Source organism: Trichechus manatus, unplaced genomic scaffold, assembly GCF_000243295.1.
Source record: "Trichechus manatus latirostris isolate Lorelei unplaced genomic scaffold, TriManLat1.0 scaffold00067, whole genome shotgun sequence".
NCBI classification, from domain to species: Eukaryota; Metazoa; Chordata; class Mammalia; order Sirenia; family Trichechidae; genus Trichechus; species Trichechus manatus.
Genome location: NW_004444003.1, coordinates 2,115,372 through 2,132,960, shown reverse-complemented (window position 1 = coordinate 2,132,960; position 17,589 = coordinate 2,115,372). Strand labels below are relative to the sequence as shown.

Here is a 17,589-nt window from a genome sequence, read left to right as displayed (position 1 = left end):
GTGGATTTTTTTTTTTTAATTCCTTTTGCTTTTGTAGGTTTTGTTTTTGCTGAGACTTTATGTTTTTCCTCTTTATTTTTATGAGTATGTTTGTTAACTTTCTTTGTGGTTACCATGAAATTTACCCTTTTCTTTCTAAGTTTGAAGCAGTCTATTATTACTTGGTATCGCCTTGCCTTCCTCTCTATTAGAAGGTTCTGTACCTACACCATTTATTCCCTGTTTTATTGTTCTGATGTTGTTGTCATTTACAGATTGACTGCTCTGATTCCCTGTCGTATTTCTTTTGGTTTTGGATAGTCCTTGAGAGTTCTTTTCCTAGATTGGTATCTGGCTGGTACGATCCTGCGTCCTAGATTCAGCCTGTGAGCTGAAGTTGTTTTTCTCAGGTCAAAGGACTCCCTTTAATAATTCTTGTAAGTTTGGTTTGGTTTTTACATATTCCCTTAATTTATGTTTATCTGGAATTGTCCTAATTTCACCACCATATTTGAATGAGAGTTTTGCAGGATATATTATTCTTGGCTGGCAATTCTTTTCTTTCAAGGTTTTATATACGTCATCCCATTGCTTTCTTGCCTGCCTGGTTTCTGCCAAATAATCTGAGCTTAGTCTTATTGTTTCTCCTCTGTATGTGACTTCCTGTTTTTCACAAGCTACTCTCAGGATTCTTTGTCTGTCTTTGGTTTTGGCAAGTGTGATTATGATATGCCTTGGTGATTTTCTTTTGATATCTATCATATATGAGCTTCTTGGATGGCCAGCTTTTCATCTTTCATGATATTGGGGAAGTTTTCTGTCAGTAGTTCTTCAATGATCCTCTCTGTGTTTTCTGTTTTCTCCCCCTCTTCTGGAACTCCGATCACATGAAAATTTTTGCTTTCGATTGTATCTCATATAACTCTCTGGGTCTCTTCATTTTTCTTTGTTCTTTTTTCTGAGTTTTCCTCGAACAGAGTTGTATCCAAGTGTTTGTTTTCAATTCCACTGATTCTGTCTTCCACTGTTTCAAATCTGCTTCTCAGCCCTCTATGACACCGTCGATTTCTGAAATCTTGTTGTTTATCTTTTGGATTTCTAATTGTTGTTTTTGTATAATTTCTAGTTGTGAATTTATTTTGGCATTTTTTTCCTGCATTATTTTCCTGAATTCTTCCATTTTTTTTTTTTGTCTCTATTTTCCATGAATTTGTCTATTTTTTCCTCATTTTCATCTGCTTTTTGCTTCAACTCTTGGCTAATTCTGAGTATTAGAGATTTGAATTCCCTATCAAGTAGTTCGAGTACCTTTTCTTCCACTGGAAAGTCATCTGGTGTTTTATTTTGGATGCCTATTGGAACCATCCTGTCCTGTTTTTGTAAACGTTTTGATATTGTCTGCTGTCTTCGAGGCATTCAGTAGTTATTTTTCTCATTCATTGATTGTAAATTTGTTTGTTGCTTCCTTTTTTTTTTTTAATTTGGCTATGTCTGAGCAGGCGGGCTGTGTGTTCTTTGTTTCCTCATCTGTGGGCACGATATTTTTCGCCTCCTTCTCCAATTGGCAGAGTCAGTTGCTCAGATATAGTATGGCAGGGCAGGTCTAGCTGAAGAGGAGTTATTGGGATGGGTAGTTTGTGGCACTTACTACAGCCACCAAGGCCGGTCGGTAATCAGTACAGGGCAGGTTCTGGTAGGCCGTGCCCATGCTGCTTGATGGTGCGATGCCAAGCACACTGTGCAGGTAGGCAGGATGGATGGGGAGATTGTTATGAGTTGAGCTAAGAGGGATATTGAAGAGATGAGAGAGGAACAGGAGCCAAAAACATACAAACAAACAAAAAAGAGTGCTAGGAGAGCTTACCATTGGAGTGGAAAGATGAGAAACTATGAAATGGAGAAATACAAAAAGGGGAAGAAGAAGAAAAAAGAAAAGAAAAGAATGAATAATAAAAATTAGAAAGGAAAAAGAACAGCAAAGCTCCCAGGGATCCCACCGGTGCGGCTACGAGGTCTGGGGAAGTTGTTCTCAGGTGTTGCAAGAAGTCATAGAAGTATTCAGCGCCAGGTATTCAGGGAACAGGAAGAGAAGGAAGGTATAGAGAGATGAGAAACTGAGTAATGAAGAAAGACAAAAAGGGAAAAAGAGGACAAAGAAAACAAAACAAATTTTTTTAAAAAAGAACAAGAAAAGCCCCTTAAAAAACAGAAAAAAATTAAAAAAGCCATGCCCTCAGGGATCCTTCTGCACGTTTGTGCAAGCTGAGGGGTAGGTTCCAAGCCGCACAGCACCGCCCAGCCAGAACGGGCTCCCAACTGGAGAAAACAAAAAGAAAACAAACAAACAATTCAAAAGAAACAAACAAAAGCCCAGGGATCCCACCAGCTTGGCAGCCCAGACCGGGAAGTAGTTCCACACTCAAATGGAGTTCTGCAGCCCCTCAGGAAGAAGCAAAGATGGCGCCGGGAGCCAGGTATTTGAGCGAGAGAAGGGGGAGGTGGTGAGAAGTAAGGAAGAAATCAAAAGAAGTGGGAAAAAGCATTACCAGCAGCCAACAAATGGCACTCAGGGAGCCAGCCAGTGCGGGCAGGTGGAATCCAAGCAGCTGGTGCTTCTTGGACAAGAAACTGTGGTCGCAGGAAGCAGAGGAGGCCAAGTGGGGGTGAAGAAGGGTGGGGGGTGGGAAAGTGTATATCGCAAATTTTATCTTCTGCTGGAAGCTCCATGAAGCTGCTTTCTCGTACCCGTTTGCTGGTCTCCGATAGGAGTCCAAGACGGCAGATCTGTACAGCGTTAGCTGATAGGGGACCTCTGCATGAATCTCTCGTTGCTCTCCATTCTCTGTCAGTTTTCTCATTGCATTTGGTGCTTGGCTGAGTTCTTTATCTCTTCATTTGATGTTTTAGGGTTTCAGGATTGCTGTTTTCTCTGTTTGGCTTAGTTTTTCAGATCTTTGCTGCGGAGGGACAGCATGGTGCTTCTGCCTGGAGTGCCATTTTGCCGGAAGTCTCCCTCAACTACTTTTGATAACTCCTTATCCTTAGAGGGTCACATTGTCTGGATTCAAATCATACCTTCTCACTCTTCTCCCTGTTTAGAATCATGGCCTCCTACTCATCACTATTAGTAAAGCATCTTTGTTTTAATTGCTATTATATGAACGTCATGGCCATGTCAAAGGAACTCAAGTGTGGAAAATTCCCATCCACAATGCCTCCCCCTACCATGTCACCTCTTTTCTTAGGCCCATTACCTCATCTTTCTCTTTCTCTCTGCAGAGGTGATCATGTACCAAGTTATAAACATATCCCAGATTCACTTTTGTATTTTTTTTAATTTTTTATATTTAACATTATAGAGAAGAATGTAGGGCATCTTTAAAATGGCACCTTTTAATAAAGGATCTAACCTTCCTTTTAGGCAGACATAATTCCTGTTCTTATGGACCACACAGTCTGTGATAGTTAATATTATGTGTCAACTTAGCTAGACTATGATTCTCAGTGGTTTGGCAGATATGGACTGGTTGCTCTTCCGTAATGTAATGTAATGTAATCACTTTCCATGACCTTATCAGCCAGTCAGTTGAAAGGGGAGTTTCCTTGGGGGTGTGGCCTGCCTCCAGCATATAAATGGATGTTCTGGCAAAACTCGCTCTCTAGAGCAAGTACTCTTCTCATCGCCTTACCTCTGGTTCTTGGAATATAAGCCTGCAGGATCTCCAGCCTGATGCCTGACCTGTAGATTTTGGGTTCACCAGCCCCAGCACCCCTTATGAGCCAGCAGAGGTCTCCAGCCTGCTGCTCAACCTACAGATTTAGAACTTGCCAGGCTCTACAATTGTGTGAGCCATTTCCTTGAAGTAAATTTCTCCCTCTCCATATATATACATATCATTGGTTTTGCTCCTCTAGAGAACCCAGACTAAGACACAATCTAATGGGATCTTCATTGAGTGCCTCAGTGATTCAATGCCTTCCTATGCTCAGGTAGAGAAAATGGCTTATTATGGGGTGTGATTACAGCAGAAAACTCCCCTGTTCACTACCACCTCCATCTTTCTTTACCTGGTTGCTGATGTTTAAAATTCCTTTAACAGACATCAAATCTTTTCATTCCATTGGTATATTTGAGACTTAAAATACCAATCAATGGCCAAAGAGAGGTGCCACAGTGATGTCGGTTAATGTCTACCAATGTCTGCATGCCTGGTCGCACACCCTTCTGGTGGCAGAGAAACTGGGAACCAAAGGGAATGAGCAGGGAAACCTATTAAGGTGAAGCAGGGCACAGAAAGGGCAGGCTGGAAGCAAAGGTCAACCTCATCTCCCTGATGAACTCGCCTCTCACTGACCCTGCCGAAATGGGACACCTGATGACAGCCACTCATGCTATATCACATTAAAAGGGACTTGTTAAAATGGGCCACCCTATCCACTCAGCTAATATATCTAGGGAGTCAAAGGGAAATACTACCTGGTTCTGAGTAGGCATCAGGGCTCTGTCTATTACAGGCATGTCATTCACTAATGGTTGTTGTGTGCCGTCGAGTCAATTTCCACTCATAGCAACCCATATTGTTGCCTAGGTTGTAATCTTTACAGGAGCAGATCACCGGGACATTTCTCCTGCAGAGCAGCTGGTGGGTTTGAACCACTGACCTTTTGGTTAGCAGCCGAATGCTTTAACCATTGCACCACCAGAGCTCTGTCATTCACTAATAACAGCTCAAATATACAATTATACACTGATGTTGAATTATTAGAGAGCAAAGGACAGGAAACGATGGTGGTAAAGATTGCACACATTCCCAGTTAACCTGTCATAGCCCCTTGGGTGGCCCTTGCAAGTATAAATTATAGACCACAGGATAAAGTGACAGGCACCTAAGCATTAGGTCGTCAGCCAGAAAAATGGGCTGAACTCCAAATAGGTGTCACTCTGGATTCAGCTTACAGTATTTGGTTTTCACTTTATAAATACCCTGGCTTACGCATCTCTTCTTCACAAATGAATTTCATAGCTGTACTTTCAGGCCCACTCATATGTCACATCCTCTTGGAAAACTTCTTGGATCCCCCAAATTGAGTTCATCTCCCATCTTTCAAGCTCCCATCACCTTAGTCTGGGTTTTAGCACATACTGTATTCTACCTTTGGCCTTACCTTTCTGTGCCCAGGTTTTACAGACCCTACTTAATTATAAAAAAGGAGAAAAAAAAGCAAAGATGTCATTTTGATGACTAAGATGCACCTGACCCAAGCCATAGTCTTTTCAATTGCCTTGTATGCATATGAAAGCTGGACAACGAAAAAGGAAGACAGAAGAAGAGTTGATGCATTTGAATTGTGATGTTAGCAAAGAATATTGAATATACTGTGGACTGTCAGAAGAATGAATAAATCAATATTAGAAAAAATACAACCAGAATGCTACTTAGAAGTATCAACAGGAAAGACCGATCACTAGAAAAGGACATCATGTTTGGTAAAGTAGAGGGTCTGTGAAAATGAGGGAAACCCTCAATGAGACAGATTGACACGATAGCCACAACAATGGACTTGGACCTACCAATGATCATGAAGATGGCACAGGACCGGGCAACATTTCATTCTTTTACGCATAAGGTTGCCATGAGTCAGAACCAGCTTGCTGGAGACTAACAACTTAACTAAAAGCCGTGTGAAGGCAAGCCTTCTACAACACCCTACTTTCTCTAAATTTACATCTTACTTGTTGAAAGGCTATAATTTCTCTATGATTTGAGTTTTACTTTTTATTCATTTAATGGCTCTTTTTCTCATTTTCCTGTAAGCTCCATGAGGCATGGAGTCATGCTTGTCATACTTATCTCTCTAAGCTTAGCCTGAGTCCCTGGGTGGTGCAAATGGTTAACACACTCGGCTGCTAACTGAAAGGTTGAAGGTTCAAGTCCATCCAGAAGCACCTCAGAAGAAAGGATTGTCAATCTACTTCCAAAAATCAGCCATTGAAAACACTATGGAGCACAGTTATACTCTGACACACATGGGGTCACCATGAGTCACAATTGACTCAACGGCAACTGTTTTTTTTTTTTTTTTAAGTTTAGCCTAATTCCTATCACAATATCTAGCATTTAGTGGACATTCAATAAACATTTCTTGAATTAATCTGTTACATGGAGCCCTAACGGCACAGTGGTTAGAAGCTCGGTTGCTAACCAAAGGTTGGCAGTTAGAATCCATCAGCCACTCCTTGGAAATACTATGAGGCAGTTCTACTCTATCCTATAGGGTTCCTATGAATCAGAATTGACTCGATGGCAGTGAGTTTGGTTTTGGGTTTTGGGTTCATATTTGCCAAATAATTTAGCAGGCACACTTTATACCTAACAGGATTTCAAAGAAGAGTTCATAAATATAGTAGCTCTGAATTGAATGGACTAAAACTAGAGACACAAGTACACTAAGGACACAATGTAAATATTCAGGAGTAAATCCTGAATAAAGAAGAGATACTCACCCCAGAAGACATGGCCCCCAGACTCTCTGTTAACCCAGAACTAAAACCATTCCCTAAGCCAACTCTTCAAAGAATAGACTGGACTATAAGATATAAAATGATACCCGTGAAGAGTGTGCTTCTTAGTTCAAGCAGATACACGAGACTAAATGGGCAACTTCTGTCTGGAGGTGAGATGAGAAGGCAGAAAGGAATAGGAGCTGGTTGAATGGACATGGGAAATCAGGGGTGGAAAGGAGGAATGTGCGGTCATATGATAGGGATAGAAACTAGGGTCACATAACAATGTGTGTATAAGTTTTTGTATGAGAAACCAACCTGAGCTGTAAACTTTCACCTAAAGCACGATAAAAAAGAAGAAGAAGAGAGACTACAGCAAACCCCAAAGCCAGTGGACTCAAGCATGTTTTAGGAACAATGAGAAACTTCTGCTTGAAAGGTTATTATCTGAAGTATGGTTTTTGAAGAGAAAAGCCAAATAAGCCATTTATTCACATGCCTGAAATCTAACACCATACAAAGAAGATGACAAAGAAAATGGCATTTTAGATTTCTAACTAAACTTTGTCCCTCATTTTCTGTTGAATTATTTTTCCTAGACATCTCTGCCTCCGAACCAATTTGCTGAGGGAAATCTTTACTACTACACTAGATTGCTAGTGATGTGTTCTGAGGGCCTGAAGATTTAGGAACCTCAGCAGACTGTTTGAGAATGGGGTCTCTCATTTCCCACCCTGAGTTGTCACAGGAGGATTCGTTAAAGTCGACCAATGTCCTAGAAAAGCCTTGGTGAGTGGTGGTGCGCTCCTAACACATGGGGTAATCAAAGCTTCAGATGTGAAAAAATGTCCTCAAAATATAGCGGACACTTTGCCAACGGGGAAAATATCATTTATAAGAGCAGCTGGGAATATGTTTTCCGAAATGGTTTGATCTCCATGTCTCTTGGTTGGCCAGATTTTCATTGACCTGGCAAAGACCATCATCCTAGCCTTCTTCTCTAGCTAAGGAATTGAAAATCAAGGGTAAGTGTGCAAAAGTGGCATTCAGAACAATGTTCAAAGGTATGATATGCAAGCTCCAACTCTGCCCCTATTATACCCTTACTTCCAAACTCCACAATCAGTTACAAGTATCATGAACCCCAAGGAGTCTTCTTTGATCTTACTTCCCCAAAGCAAATTTAATTGCCCCTTCCACAGGTCTCCTAGCAGCATTTTGATTGTATTGATTTGTCCACAGTATTTCCCATGTTCCAAAGATGCCTATCTCTTAGATATAATTTGCTTCCTTGTGGACAAGTGCCATGTCTTATTCTTTTTTATATCCCAAAAATCTAACAACAGGCATGAAGTTGGCTCATATCAAATCCACCCTACTAGCGTCCCCATTACAGAGAGAAAGAGAATGCTTTGTACACAGTGTACACAGGGACTCATTTAACAAGTATTTACTGAATGACTACTATGTGCCAGGCACTGTCCAAGTTACTAGGGATACCGATAAACAAGACAGTAAGGTCCCTCCCTGCTCTCTAGGAGACAATAAGCAAACAAATGATTTTGGATAGTGATAAGTGCAATAAAATGGGCAATGGGATGAAGAGTGATTTGGAGGAGCAACAAGGTAGTCAGGGAAGCTCTCTCATTTGAGCTGAGACCTGACTGATGAGAAGGAGCCAGCGATGCAAAGCCAGCCTGGAGGGAATGCCCTAGGATGAGGCACTAAACTAAAGCAATGTTTGTTATTCGTGGGTTGTGGGCAGCTTGGGGAGGAGAGTGGAGGAAGATGGTGGAGCTGGTTAATTGCTAATTCCCTCCCCCTCACCTACATCAGAGCAGGGTGCCACCTTTCCCCCTCACTTTGCAGGCTCTTTTCACTACCATTTCCAATTTCTTAATTCTGCTCCCTGATTTACATTAAATTACAACATGAGCCTCTGCTAGCAGCAAACTTATCTGGAGGGAGCCTTCTTCTAACACTGAATGATATAAAACACTTAACTAAAAGCAGTTGGAAATTAGAGGCAGAGAATATTCTGATTTAGCTTTCATTATTAGGCCCATTCAACTAATGTGTATTTTTATGACCATTACATTGCATTGTCATTACTGATCTTAGTCATAAACTGTTATAAACTCACCCATCATTTGCTCCTTTCCATATTATCTCATGTTTTTGTTGCTGTTGCATGCCAATGAGTTGATTCTTGTTCACAGCGACTTTATAGGACAGAGTAGAACTGCTTCATAGGGTTTCCTAGGCTGAAATCTTTATGGGAGCAGATTTCCAGGTCTTTTCTCCCATGGAGTGTCTGGCAGGTTCAAATTACTGACCTTTTAGTTAGCAGTTAAGTGGTTAACCATTGAACCACCAGGGCTCTTTGATGTTATCTCAAAGGAAGCTCTATTTTGAGGTAAGTAGCTTTAACAAAGCTACATATTTAACTATACACTAACATTAAAAAAAAAAAAAAAAAGCAAACTTGTATCTAAAGTACATTTTCCAAGATAACCATAGAATGTCAGTAAGTAACTACATGGGCTTCCCTGGGTGGCCCAAATAGTTACGCACTTGACTACTAGTTCAAAGGTTAGCAGTTTTAACCCACCCAGAGGCTCTTTGGAAGACAGGCCAGGCGATCTGCTTCTGAAAGGTCATAGCCTTGAAAACCCTATGGAGCAGTTCTACTCTGCACACATGGGGTCGCCATGAGTCAGAATCGACTTGACAGCAACTAACAGTAACAAGTAATTACATGACTTATTTTAATACTACTAAGTTTGAAATTTCTTCATTATTTCATTGTCTACTTCTTTGTGAGTATTTGTTCATCAAGAACTGTAGTCAATTCAAAAGAAAAAGAAAAAGAAGCAGCAGCTATTTTCTGCATCATAACCAGATTGTCTGGATGTCGTGCCTGGAATACATCAGAAGTGACATTTCTAGTCATGTTTCCAATCATTTAGAACATGCAGATTTTCCTTTGCCATCTGCAAAATTTCTGGCTGCTTTGAGCCACGCTGTCAGCAAGAACAGTTCAGAAAAGGAGCCATACCAAACGTACTCTACCTGATGTCATCTTCTGATCCAACTCAAGACATTTAGGTTCTTCTTGGGATTCCTCTTCTTCCTACATTCCAGCCAACAAGTCAGAAAAATGGAGAAATCTTTTTTTAATGCATTAATTTAAAGCAATATTTTTTGCAAACCTACTAAGCTTACTAATTGCAACCTACTAATTCAGATCAAAGGACACAGATTCAGGCACGACGGTAAAACACTTGGCTGCTAACCGAAAGGTTGGCAGTTCAAATCCACCCAGCAGCTCCACGGAAGAAAGATCTGGCAATTTGCTCCCATAAAGATTACAGCTTAGATAACCCGACAGGGCAGTTCTACTCTGAAACACACGAGGTTTCCATGAGTCGGAATCAACTCAAAAGCAACTGAATAAAAGGAAAATCACATCCAGATCTGAAAAAAATTGGACCAAGCCCTTAAGAAAAGAGACTTTGAACAAGCAAAAAATCCAACAATAGATGTTGAGTAGAGTAACGATGGGGGGGCCCAGTTATACAACTCCAGGGTGCCTTTCACACAGAAGTGTCTATGAATGTTACTCCTGGAGTAGTACAACTCAATGACCTTCTGTGACTAATACAACGTTTGGGGGCTCCAGTTACTTAGACATGGTCCAGTTGCCGTCGAGTCGATTCTGATTCATAATGACCCTATGGGACAGAGTAGAACTGCCCCAGAGGGTTTCCAAGGTGCGGCTGGTGGATTGGAACTGCAACCTTTTGCTTAGCAACCAAGCTCTTTAACCGCTATGCCACATGGTAGTGGTGGATTTCTCCATGAGAGAGAGATTCTGCCAATATGGCAGAACAAAGATAATTGTTTCATTTTTCACATTTTAAGGAGCTGATTTCATGTCCTTTTGAAAGTTCTGTCACAGTTCACAGTTCTTTTTATCTCTGGGAAGCCAGGGTACACATTCTCTTTTGAGTTTTGGTATGATGTTCTTTAAGCTATTAATTGCTATTGCTGCTGAAGCACTGATGAAAGTAGTCCATGCTAGGAGTGAAAAAGGAAATCAAGAGGAATGTCTCAATGGTGCTTTTCTAATTTTGTCTGCAAGATGACTTTAGACTGATTCATTAATTTTTTTTTCCTTCATTACACAAATATTTGTTGAATACCTGTTATGGGCCATTTCTGTGGGACCTTAATCTTAAGACGAGATTCCTTCTAGCGTCCCTTGAATTATACCTGCAGGCAGTTGCACCATCTTACTTTGTAGCCGGGTGCACTTTTCGTACATAACTTTCTTCTTCCCAAGAATTTAGCCCAGCAGAAGATGTTACAGGCTATAATAAAGCATAACGGTGTGGGTTTCCATTAATGATAACTGAGGCTACTTTATAACCAAAGTTGAACAATGGAACTCAAAAACTGGTATTATCTGTCAAAGGAACACTCCCATATTTGCTCTCAGTTTGCCACTCCCTAGGTGTCTTAGTTATCAAGTGCTGCTATAACAGAAATACCGCAGGTGGGTGGCTTTAACAAACAGAAATTTATTTTCTCACAGTTTAGGAGGCTAGAAGCCCAAATTCAGGGTGCCAGTTCTAAGGGAAGGCTTTCTCTCTCTGTCGGCTCTGGAGGAAGGTCCTTGTCTCTTTGAGCTTCTGTTCCTGGGCGATTTTCATGTAGCTTGGCATATCTCTTCCCCTATCTCTGCTTGCTAGCTTGTGTTTAATCTCGTTTATATCTTAAAAGAGATTGATTCAAGATACAACCTACACTAATCCTGCCTCATTAACATAACAGAGACAACCCATTCCTAAATGGGATTATCACCACAGGCATAGAGGTTAGGATTTTCAATACATATTTTTGGGGGACACAATTCAATCCATAACACTAGGTAATACCTCATCTGGATGTGAATCCATCAGACCTTCAAGCTTGCTTAGCAAGATAAGGAAATATCCTTTTCAATTCATAAATATTTGTTTTATTAAGTTACCATCAGTATCCCCCCAGACACCCTTTTAGCTCAGTGGTGAAGTCACTTCCAAGGTTCACCGTTCAGCTGGAGAGTGGACAGCCCCATAAAACCAAATGGGACTAATGAGGCACAGCAGTCCAGGGACAAGGACTACAAGGCAGAAGGGGACAGGAAAGCTGGTGATAGGGAACCTAAGGTTGAGTAAGGATAGTGTTGATGTGTTGTGAGGTTGTTAACCATTGTCATAGGGCAACATGTGTACTAACTGTTTAATGAGAAACTATTTTGTTCTGTAAGTCTTCATCTTAAGTGAGGATAGCAGCACAATTGGAAGAGCGTAGTCGATGTCACTGAACTGTGCATGTAGAAATTTTTGAAATGGTGTATCTTTGGCTATGTATATTCCCCCCCACCCCCAAAAAAAAAAAAGGTCGAGAAGGGAGGGGGTTGACATGTTGTGGGGTTGTTAACCAATGTCATAAAACAATATGTGTACTACTGTTTCATGAGAAACTATTTATTCTGTAAACCTTCACCTAAAGTACAATTAAAAAAAAAAACACCTTAAGTTAAACATTATCCCTATTGTTAGATGATAAAACTGACACCCAAAGAGGCTGAGTAACTTACTTACAGTAGTGAAATGGGTTGGATCTCATGTTGGCCTGCTGGGCCCTGGTCCACCATGCTGCTGGGCCTCACCTTGTGCTTACCTGTCCCCTTCCTTTTTCCCTAGCTCGGTTCCCATAGCCATCCCTCCCCTAACATGCCAGTGCCCATTCCTACTTAGGGGAAATCCGGGAATGTAAACCAAAGCTGTCACTTTGAGTGTGGTATTTTGTGTTTCCTTCTATACTACATCTGCATATATACTCTAACATGAAAATAATTAGTTAATACAGTTAAATTATCTAGCCTCCCCCAGTTCACATAATAATCGTTCAATAAACATAATACTCTACGAAGATGAAAAAAAATTGCCATCAGTATCTGTTCATAGGGGAATTGATTTCATCTGTGTCGGGAAAAAATATATTTTCTGGAGATCAAAAATCATCTTCAAATGTTCATGATCAGGGACCAGTGCTAAAAAATTTCCTACTTTTAAAACTCATGAAATACTATTTGCACGGGAAATAGTTCAGTTATCTCAAATATACATATTGTAAGAAATTTTACTGAAAATTGCTTCCAAAATTATATTTCTGAAAAAGGTCTGAATTAATATTATTCCAAAGGACATGCCCCACACAAAACTACTAAACATAGTGAATAATTCATATTTCACAAGGCCCAACAGGACAGTATATAATGGAAACATGAGAAATTCTTTTATAATAAAGCCAAGTGAAAGTCTCTCAAAATACCAAAAATATCTAAATGAAGTTATTTCGTAGATGAAAGAATTTCCCCCTTTGAACCAATAACACTGTTTACTTCTTTATTGCTAAAAATTCCAGAATCATTAAATGACTTAGCCCTTAGCTTTCCTCAAAATGTTTATTACTTCATTTTAAATTGCCCATCCCCAAATTTTCTCACTAATTAGTAAAAGTTGAAAAGCTGGAACAATCTGCAGAGAAGAGGATGTTTGCAATCCCCTTGGCTGGAGGGCTCTCAGCGTAGAATAAACAAGCATCTGTCTTCGATAGTATAAACTATGTTCTATTTAGAGAAAAGAAGCTGCACTCGTTAGACTCTAGTGTTTCTTCTCTTCTGTGCAAGTCTGTGATTTGCTGAATTTGTTCTTTTTCCCCGCAAAGCTAGAATAAAGTGACAACAGTCCAACTGTAGTGGATCTCTGTTGATGTTGCTTGCTGGCATTCACTCACTCGCTAGTAAGATTTCCTCTTTGAAGCCGTCTCTCCCCACTCTCAATGAACTGTTGTTCCTGGGAAACTGACTCCACCACCACTGCTCTAGGGGTGGTATACGTGACCCAGGCCTACACCCATCTGCATACTGCGTTTCCCTGGCCTCATGGCTGGCAAACGTGAATGGTACAGGATAGTCATGTGACCCAATCAGGACCCATGAGTGGTAATGAGATTTCCTCTTGACTTCTGGGAATGTGACCCTTATACTCATTCAGTGGACCTGAAGCCTGAGACAACTGTAGGAGTTGAAGCTACTGCTTCCACCATCTTGCTGCTGGGAGCAACTTGAGACTGAAACCCACACAAAGGAAGGCATAGCCAAGAGATGAAAAGATTACAGAGTCTTGATATCAGTTGAGCCCCAAATTTAACCTTATGTCTGAAGCAAGCTTGTTGTTGTGTTGTTGTTAGCTGCCATTGAGTTAGCCCTGGACTCATGGCAACCTCATACACAATTGAATGAAACCCTGCCTGGTTCTGAGCCATCCCTGTGATTGGCTGCAGGTTGCATCATTGTGATCCATAGAGTTTTCTTTGGCTGATTTTTGGAAGGAGATCACCAGGTCTTTCTTCCTAGTCTGTCTTTGTCTGGAAGCTCCACTGAAACCTGTTCAGCATCACAGTAACATGCAATTCTTCACTGAGAAATGAATGTGCATTGGCCAGGAATCAAACCTGAGTCTCCCTCAGGGAAGGCGAGAGTTCTGTCAATGAACCACCACTGCCTCCTTGAAGAAAGCTTAATTAACCTTGGACTTTTCAGCGCATGTCAGCTAAAACACTCCCCCCCCCCTTTTCTTTAATACCTTCCTTTTGTAATTAAGCCAATTTCTGTCAGGTTTTCTGCTACTTCTAATAGAATGAGTCCTGACTGGTACACCAGCTTAGGCACCTTAGCTCTGGTAAGTCAGTAATCAAGTGTGTTTATATTGGTACCTCACACACCATCATGGGTTTTACCATGCTAACTTAATGGAATCATACAGTGATGATTAGTGCATTGTGGGAGGTACTATTAAAATTTGACAAACTTTCCATCTATTTCCTCTGAGGACTAATCCCCAAGTTGTTTTACTATGAGGCCATCACAACCTGAGTTTTTACACTTAGTAAGTTCCAGATATGTTTTTGGTACAAATAAGCTTCTTTTCCCAGGATTCACCTGGTTGAGTAGCAGTAAAAAAAAAAAAATAACAGCAACAAAAAACCTGAAAACATTAACAACATAACTTTACCAACATACTTCAAGTCATTTTAATTTGGCCTCGTAGTTTTGCAACACTGACATGTGGAGTTTCATTCTGTGAAGGCATGTTTAGAAACAAGAAGTTGGTTTGCCTGAGAAAAAAATACAATTCCTGACCAGAGTGAAGAAGGCCTGGTTTCATTTGTCTCAACCAGATGCAACAAGTCTGTGACTGGCTCTTGGCATCAACTTCCTCCATTTGAAAAATGGATCCTGAATATGGCCCATTACTTCCCAAGAAAGTTGAATTTAAATTTAAACGTTTCCCTGTCACTAAACGTTTAAGAAGTTGTCAATTTTTCTCTGTTATGGACTATACTACAAAGAACGTCTTTCCATTTATACCTTTTTTTTTCTTAATTTCAAATTATTTTGGATTACATTTACAAGGGTTGGATTCTGAATTAAAGGTCATGAATGTTTTTGAGGTTCTTGATGCAGACTGAAAATTTCCTCCAAAAAAAGGTTTCTGCGAGGTAATGGGGCAAACGACATCTCTCACGAGTGTGACGGTTTCGTTAGAACCTCCCTATTGTGGTTGTTGTTAGTTGACATCAAGTTAACTCTGGCTCATGGTGACCCCGTGTGTGCAGAGTAGAACTGCTCCATAGAGTTTTCAAGGCTGTGACCTTTCAGAAGCAGATCGCCAGGCCTGTCTTCTGAGGTGCCTCTGGGTGGGTTTGAACTGCCAGCCTTTCAGTTAGTAGCCCGGTGCTTAACTGTTTGCACCACCAAAGGACTCCTAGAACTGCCCTATAATCATCTAATTCTACATGTTTATGAATATGAAGAGTCTGTTTTCAAAGGCAATTTTAGAAACCACTATCCAACATCCACTGCCTTCCAGTGCCAGGAGTTTCTCATATTGCATTGAAATGTTATTAATTATTATATGTTTAATTTTCCACGGAATCACTTATCGAAGTCCTGTCTATCCCACTAAATTATTGGTTCTTCCTTTCCTCTTTCAAGTTTCGTTCAGTTCTCTTAATGGGTGCTTGCTAAACAATTGTTGAATGAATTAACAGATGGACATCCAGTTTTGCCAGCAACATTTATTAAAAAGACTGCCTTTTCCCCATTTGATGGATTTTGGGCCTTTGTCAAAGATTAGGTGACCATAGGTGGATGGATTTATTTCTGGGTTCTCGGTTCTGTTCCATTGGTGAATGTGTCTGTTGTTGTACCAGTATTAGGCTGTATAGTAGGTTCTTAGGTCAGGTAGTTTGAGTCCTACTACTTTATTCTTCTTCTTCAATAGTGCTTTACTTATCCAGGGCCTCTTCCCTTTCCATATAAAGTTAATGATTAGCTTTTCCATCTCTTTAGAGAATGCTGTTGGTATTTGGATTGGGATTGCATTGTTTTTGTATATCGCTTTGGGTAGAATTGACAATTTCACAATGTTAAGTCTACCTATCCATGGGCATGGTATGTTTTTACATTTATGGAGATCTTTTTTGGTTTCTTGCAGTAGTGTTTTGTAGTTTTCTTTGTATAGGTCTTTTACATGCCTGGTTAGATTTATCTAAGTAATTTTATTTTTTTAGGGGCTATTATAAGTGGTATTGTTTTTCTGATTTCCTTTTGTAATTCTCTTTATTGGTGTATAGGAATCCAACTGATTTTTCATGTTTATCTTGTATCTTGCTACTCTGCTGAATCTATTAGTTCCAGTAGTTCTCTTATGGAGTCTTTTGGGTCAATTGTTGAATGAACCTAACTGTTCAACTGCTTTATATCTTTGTTTAAGGTCCAACCTAGTATCACATTCCACAATAAAAATTCAAACGTTGGGACTTCCGGCAACATGGCACTCTAGGCAGAAGCACTACACTGTCCCTCCACAGCAAAGATCCGAAAAACTAAGCCAAACCGAGAAAACAGCAATCCTGAAATCCTAAAACATCAAATGAAGAGATAAAGAACTCAGCCAAGCACCAAATGGAGTGAGAATACTGACAGAGGTCCCCTATCAGCTAACTCAGCACAGATCCGCCATCTTGTACTCGTATCAGAGAGCAGCAAATAGGGGGTATGAGAAAGCAGCTTTATGGATCTTCCAGTGGGAGACAGAACAACTAGTAACTGGTGATATATGCTTTCCCACCCCCCAACCCTTCTTCACCCCCACTCAGCCTCCTCTGCTTCCTGCGACCACAATCTCTTGGCCAGGAAGCACCGGCTGCTTGGATTCCACCCACCCACACTGGCTGACTCCCTGAGTGCCATTTGTTGGCTGCTGGTGTTGCTTTCTTCTGTTTCTTTTGATTTCTTCCTTACCTCTCATGACCTCCCTCTCCTTTTGCTCAAATACCTGGCTCCGTGTGTCTTCTTTGCTTATTCCTAAGAGGCTGCAGAGCTCCATTTGAGTGTGGAACTGCTTCCCGGTCTGTGCTGCCGTGCTGGTGGGATCGCGGGGCTTTTTTTGTTTGTTTGCTTTGAATTGTTTGTTTGTTTTCTTTTTCATTTCTAGAGTTGGGAGCCCGTTCTGTCCGGGCAGTGCTACGCGGTTTGGGACCTGTCCCCTCAGCTTGCACAGACCGCCAGAGGGATCCCTGAGGACATTTCTTTTCTTGTGGGTTTTTTTTTTTTCTGTTTTTTGGTGGGCTTTTCTTCTCTTTCTTTGTTTTTAAATTTGTTTTGTTTTCTTTTCCCTCTTTTTCCCTTTTTGTCTTTCTTCATTACTCAGTTTCTCGTCTCCTTGTACCTTCCTTCTCTTCCTGTCCCCTGAATGCCTGGCACTGAATACCTCTATGCCTTCTAGCCAGGCTGTACTGCAACACCTGGGAACAACTTCCCCAGACCTTGTAGCTGCACTGGTGGGATCCCTGGGAGCTTTGCTGTTCTTTTTTCTTTCTAATTTTTATTTATTCATTCTTTTCTTTTCTTTCTTCTTCTTCTTCCCCTTTTTGTTTTTCTCCACTTCATAGTCTCTCATCTCTCCACTCCAACAGCAAACTCC

General features: G+C 40.7%; 1 protein-coding gene across 1 annotated transcript in view; it reads right to left on the bottom strand.

Annotated features, from left to right (window-relative positions):
* The window catches only part of FAM107B (family with sequence similarity 107 member B), a 270,432-nt gene that overhangs the window by 158,675 nt on the left and 94,168 nt on the right, over nucleotides 1-17,589 (bottom strand). Inside the window, exon 2 of the mRNA XM_004379674.2 lies at nucleotides 9,557-9,617. Coding sequence (XP_004379731.1) covers nucleotides 9,557-9,617 — 61 coding nt within the window. The remainder of the gene's footprint in view (nucleotides 1-9,556; nucleotides 9,618-17,589) is intronic.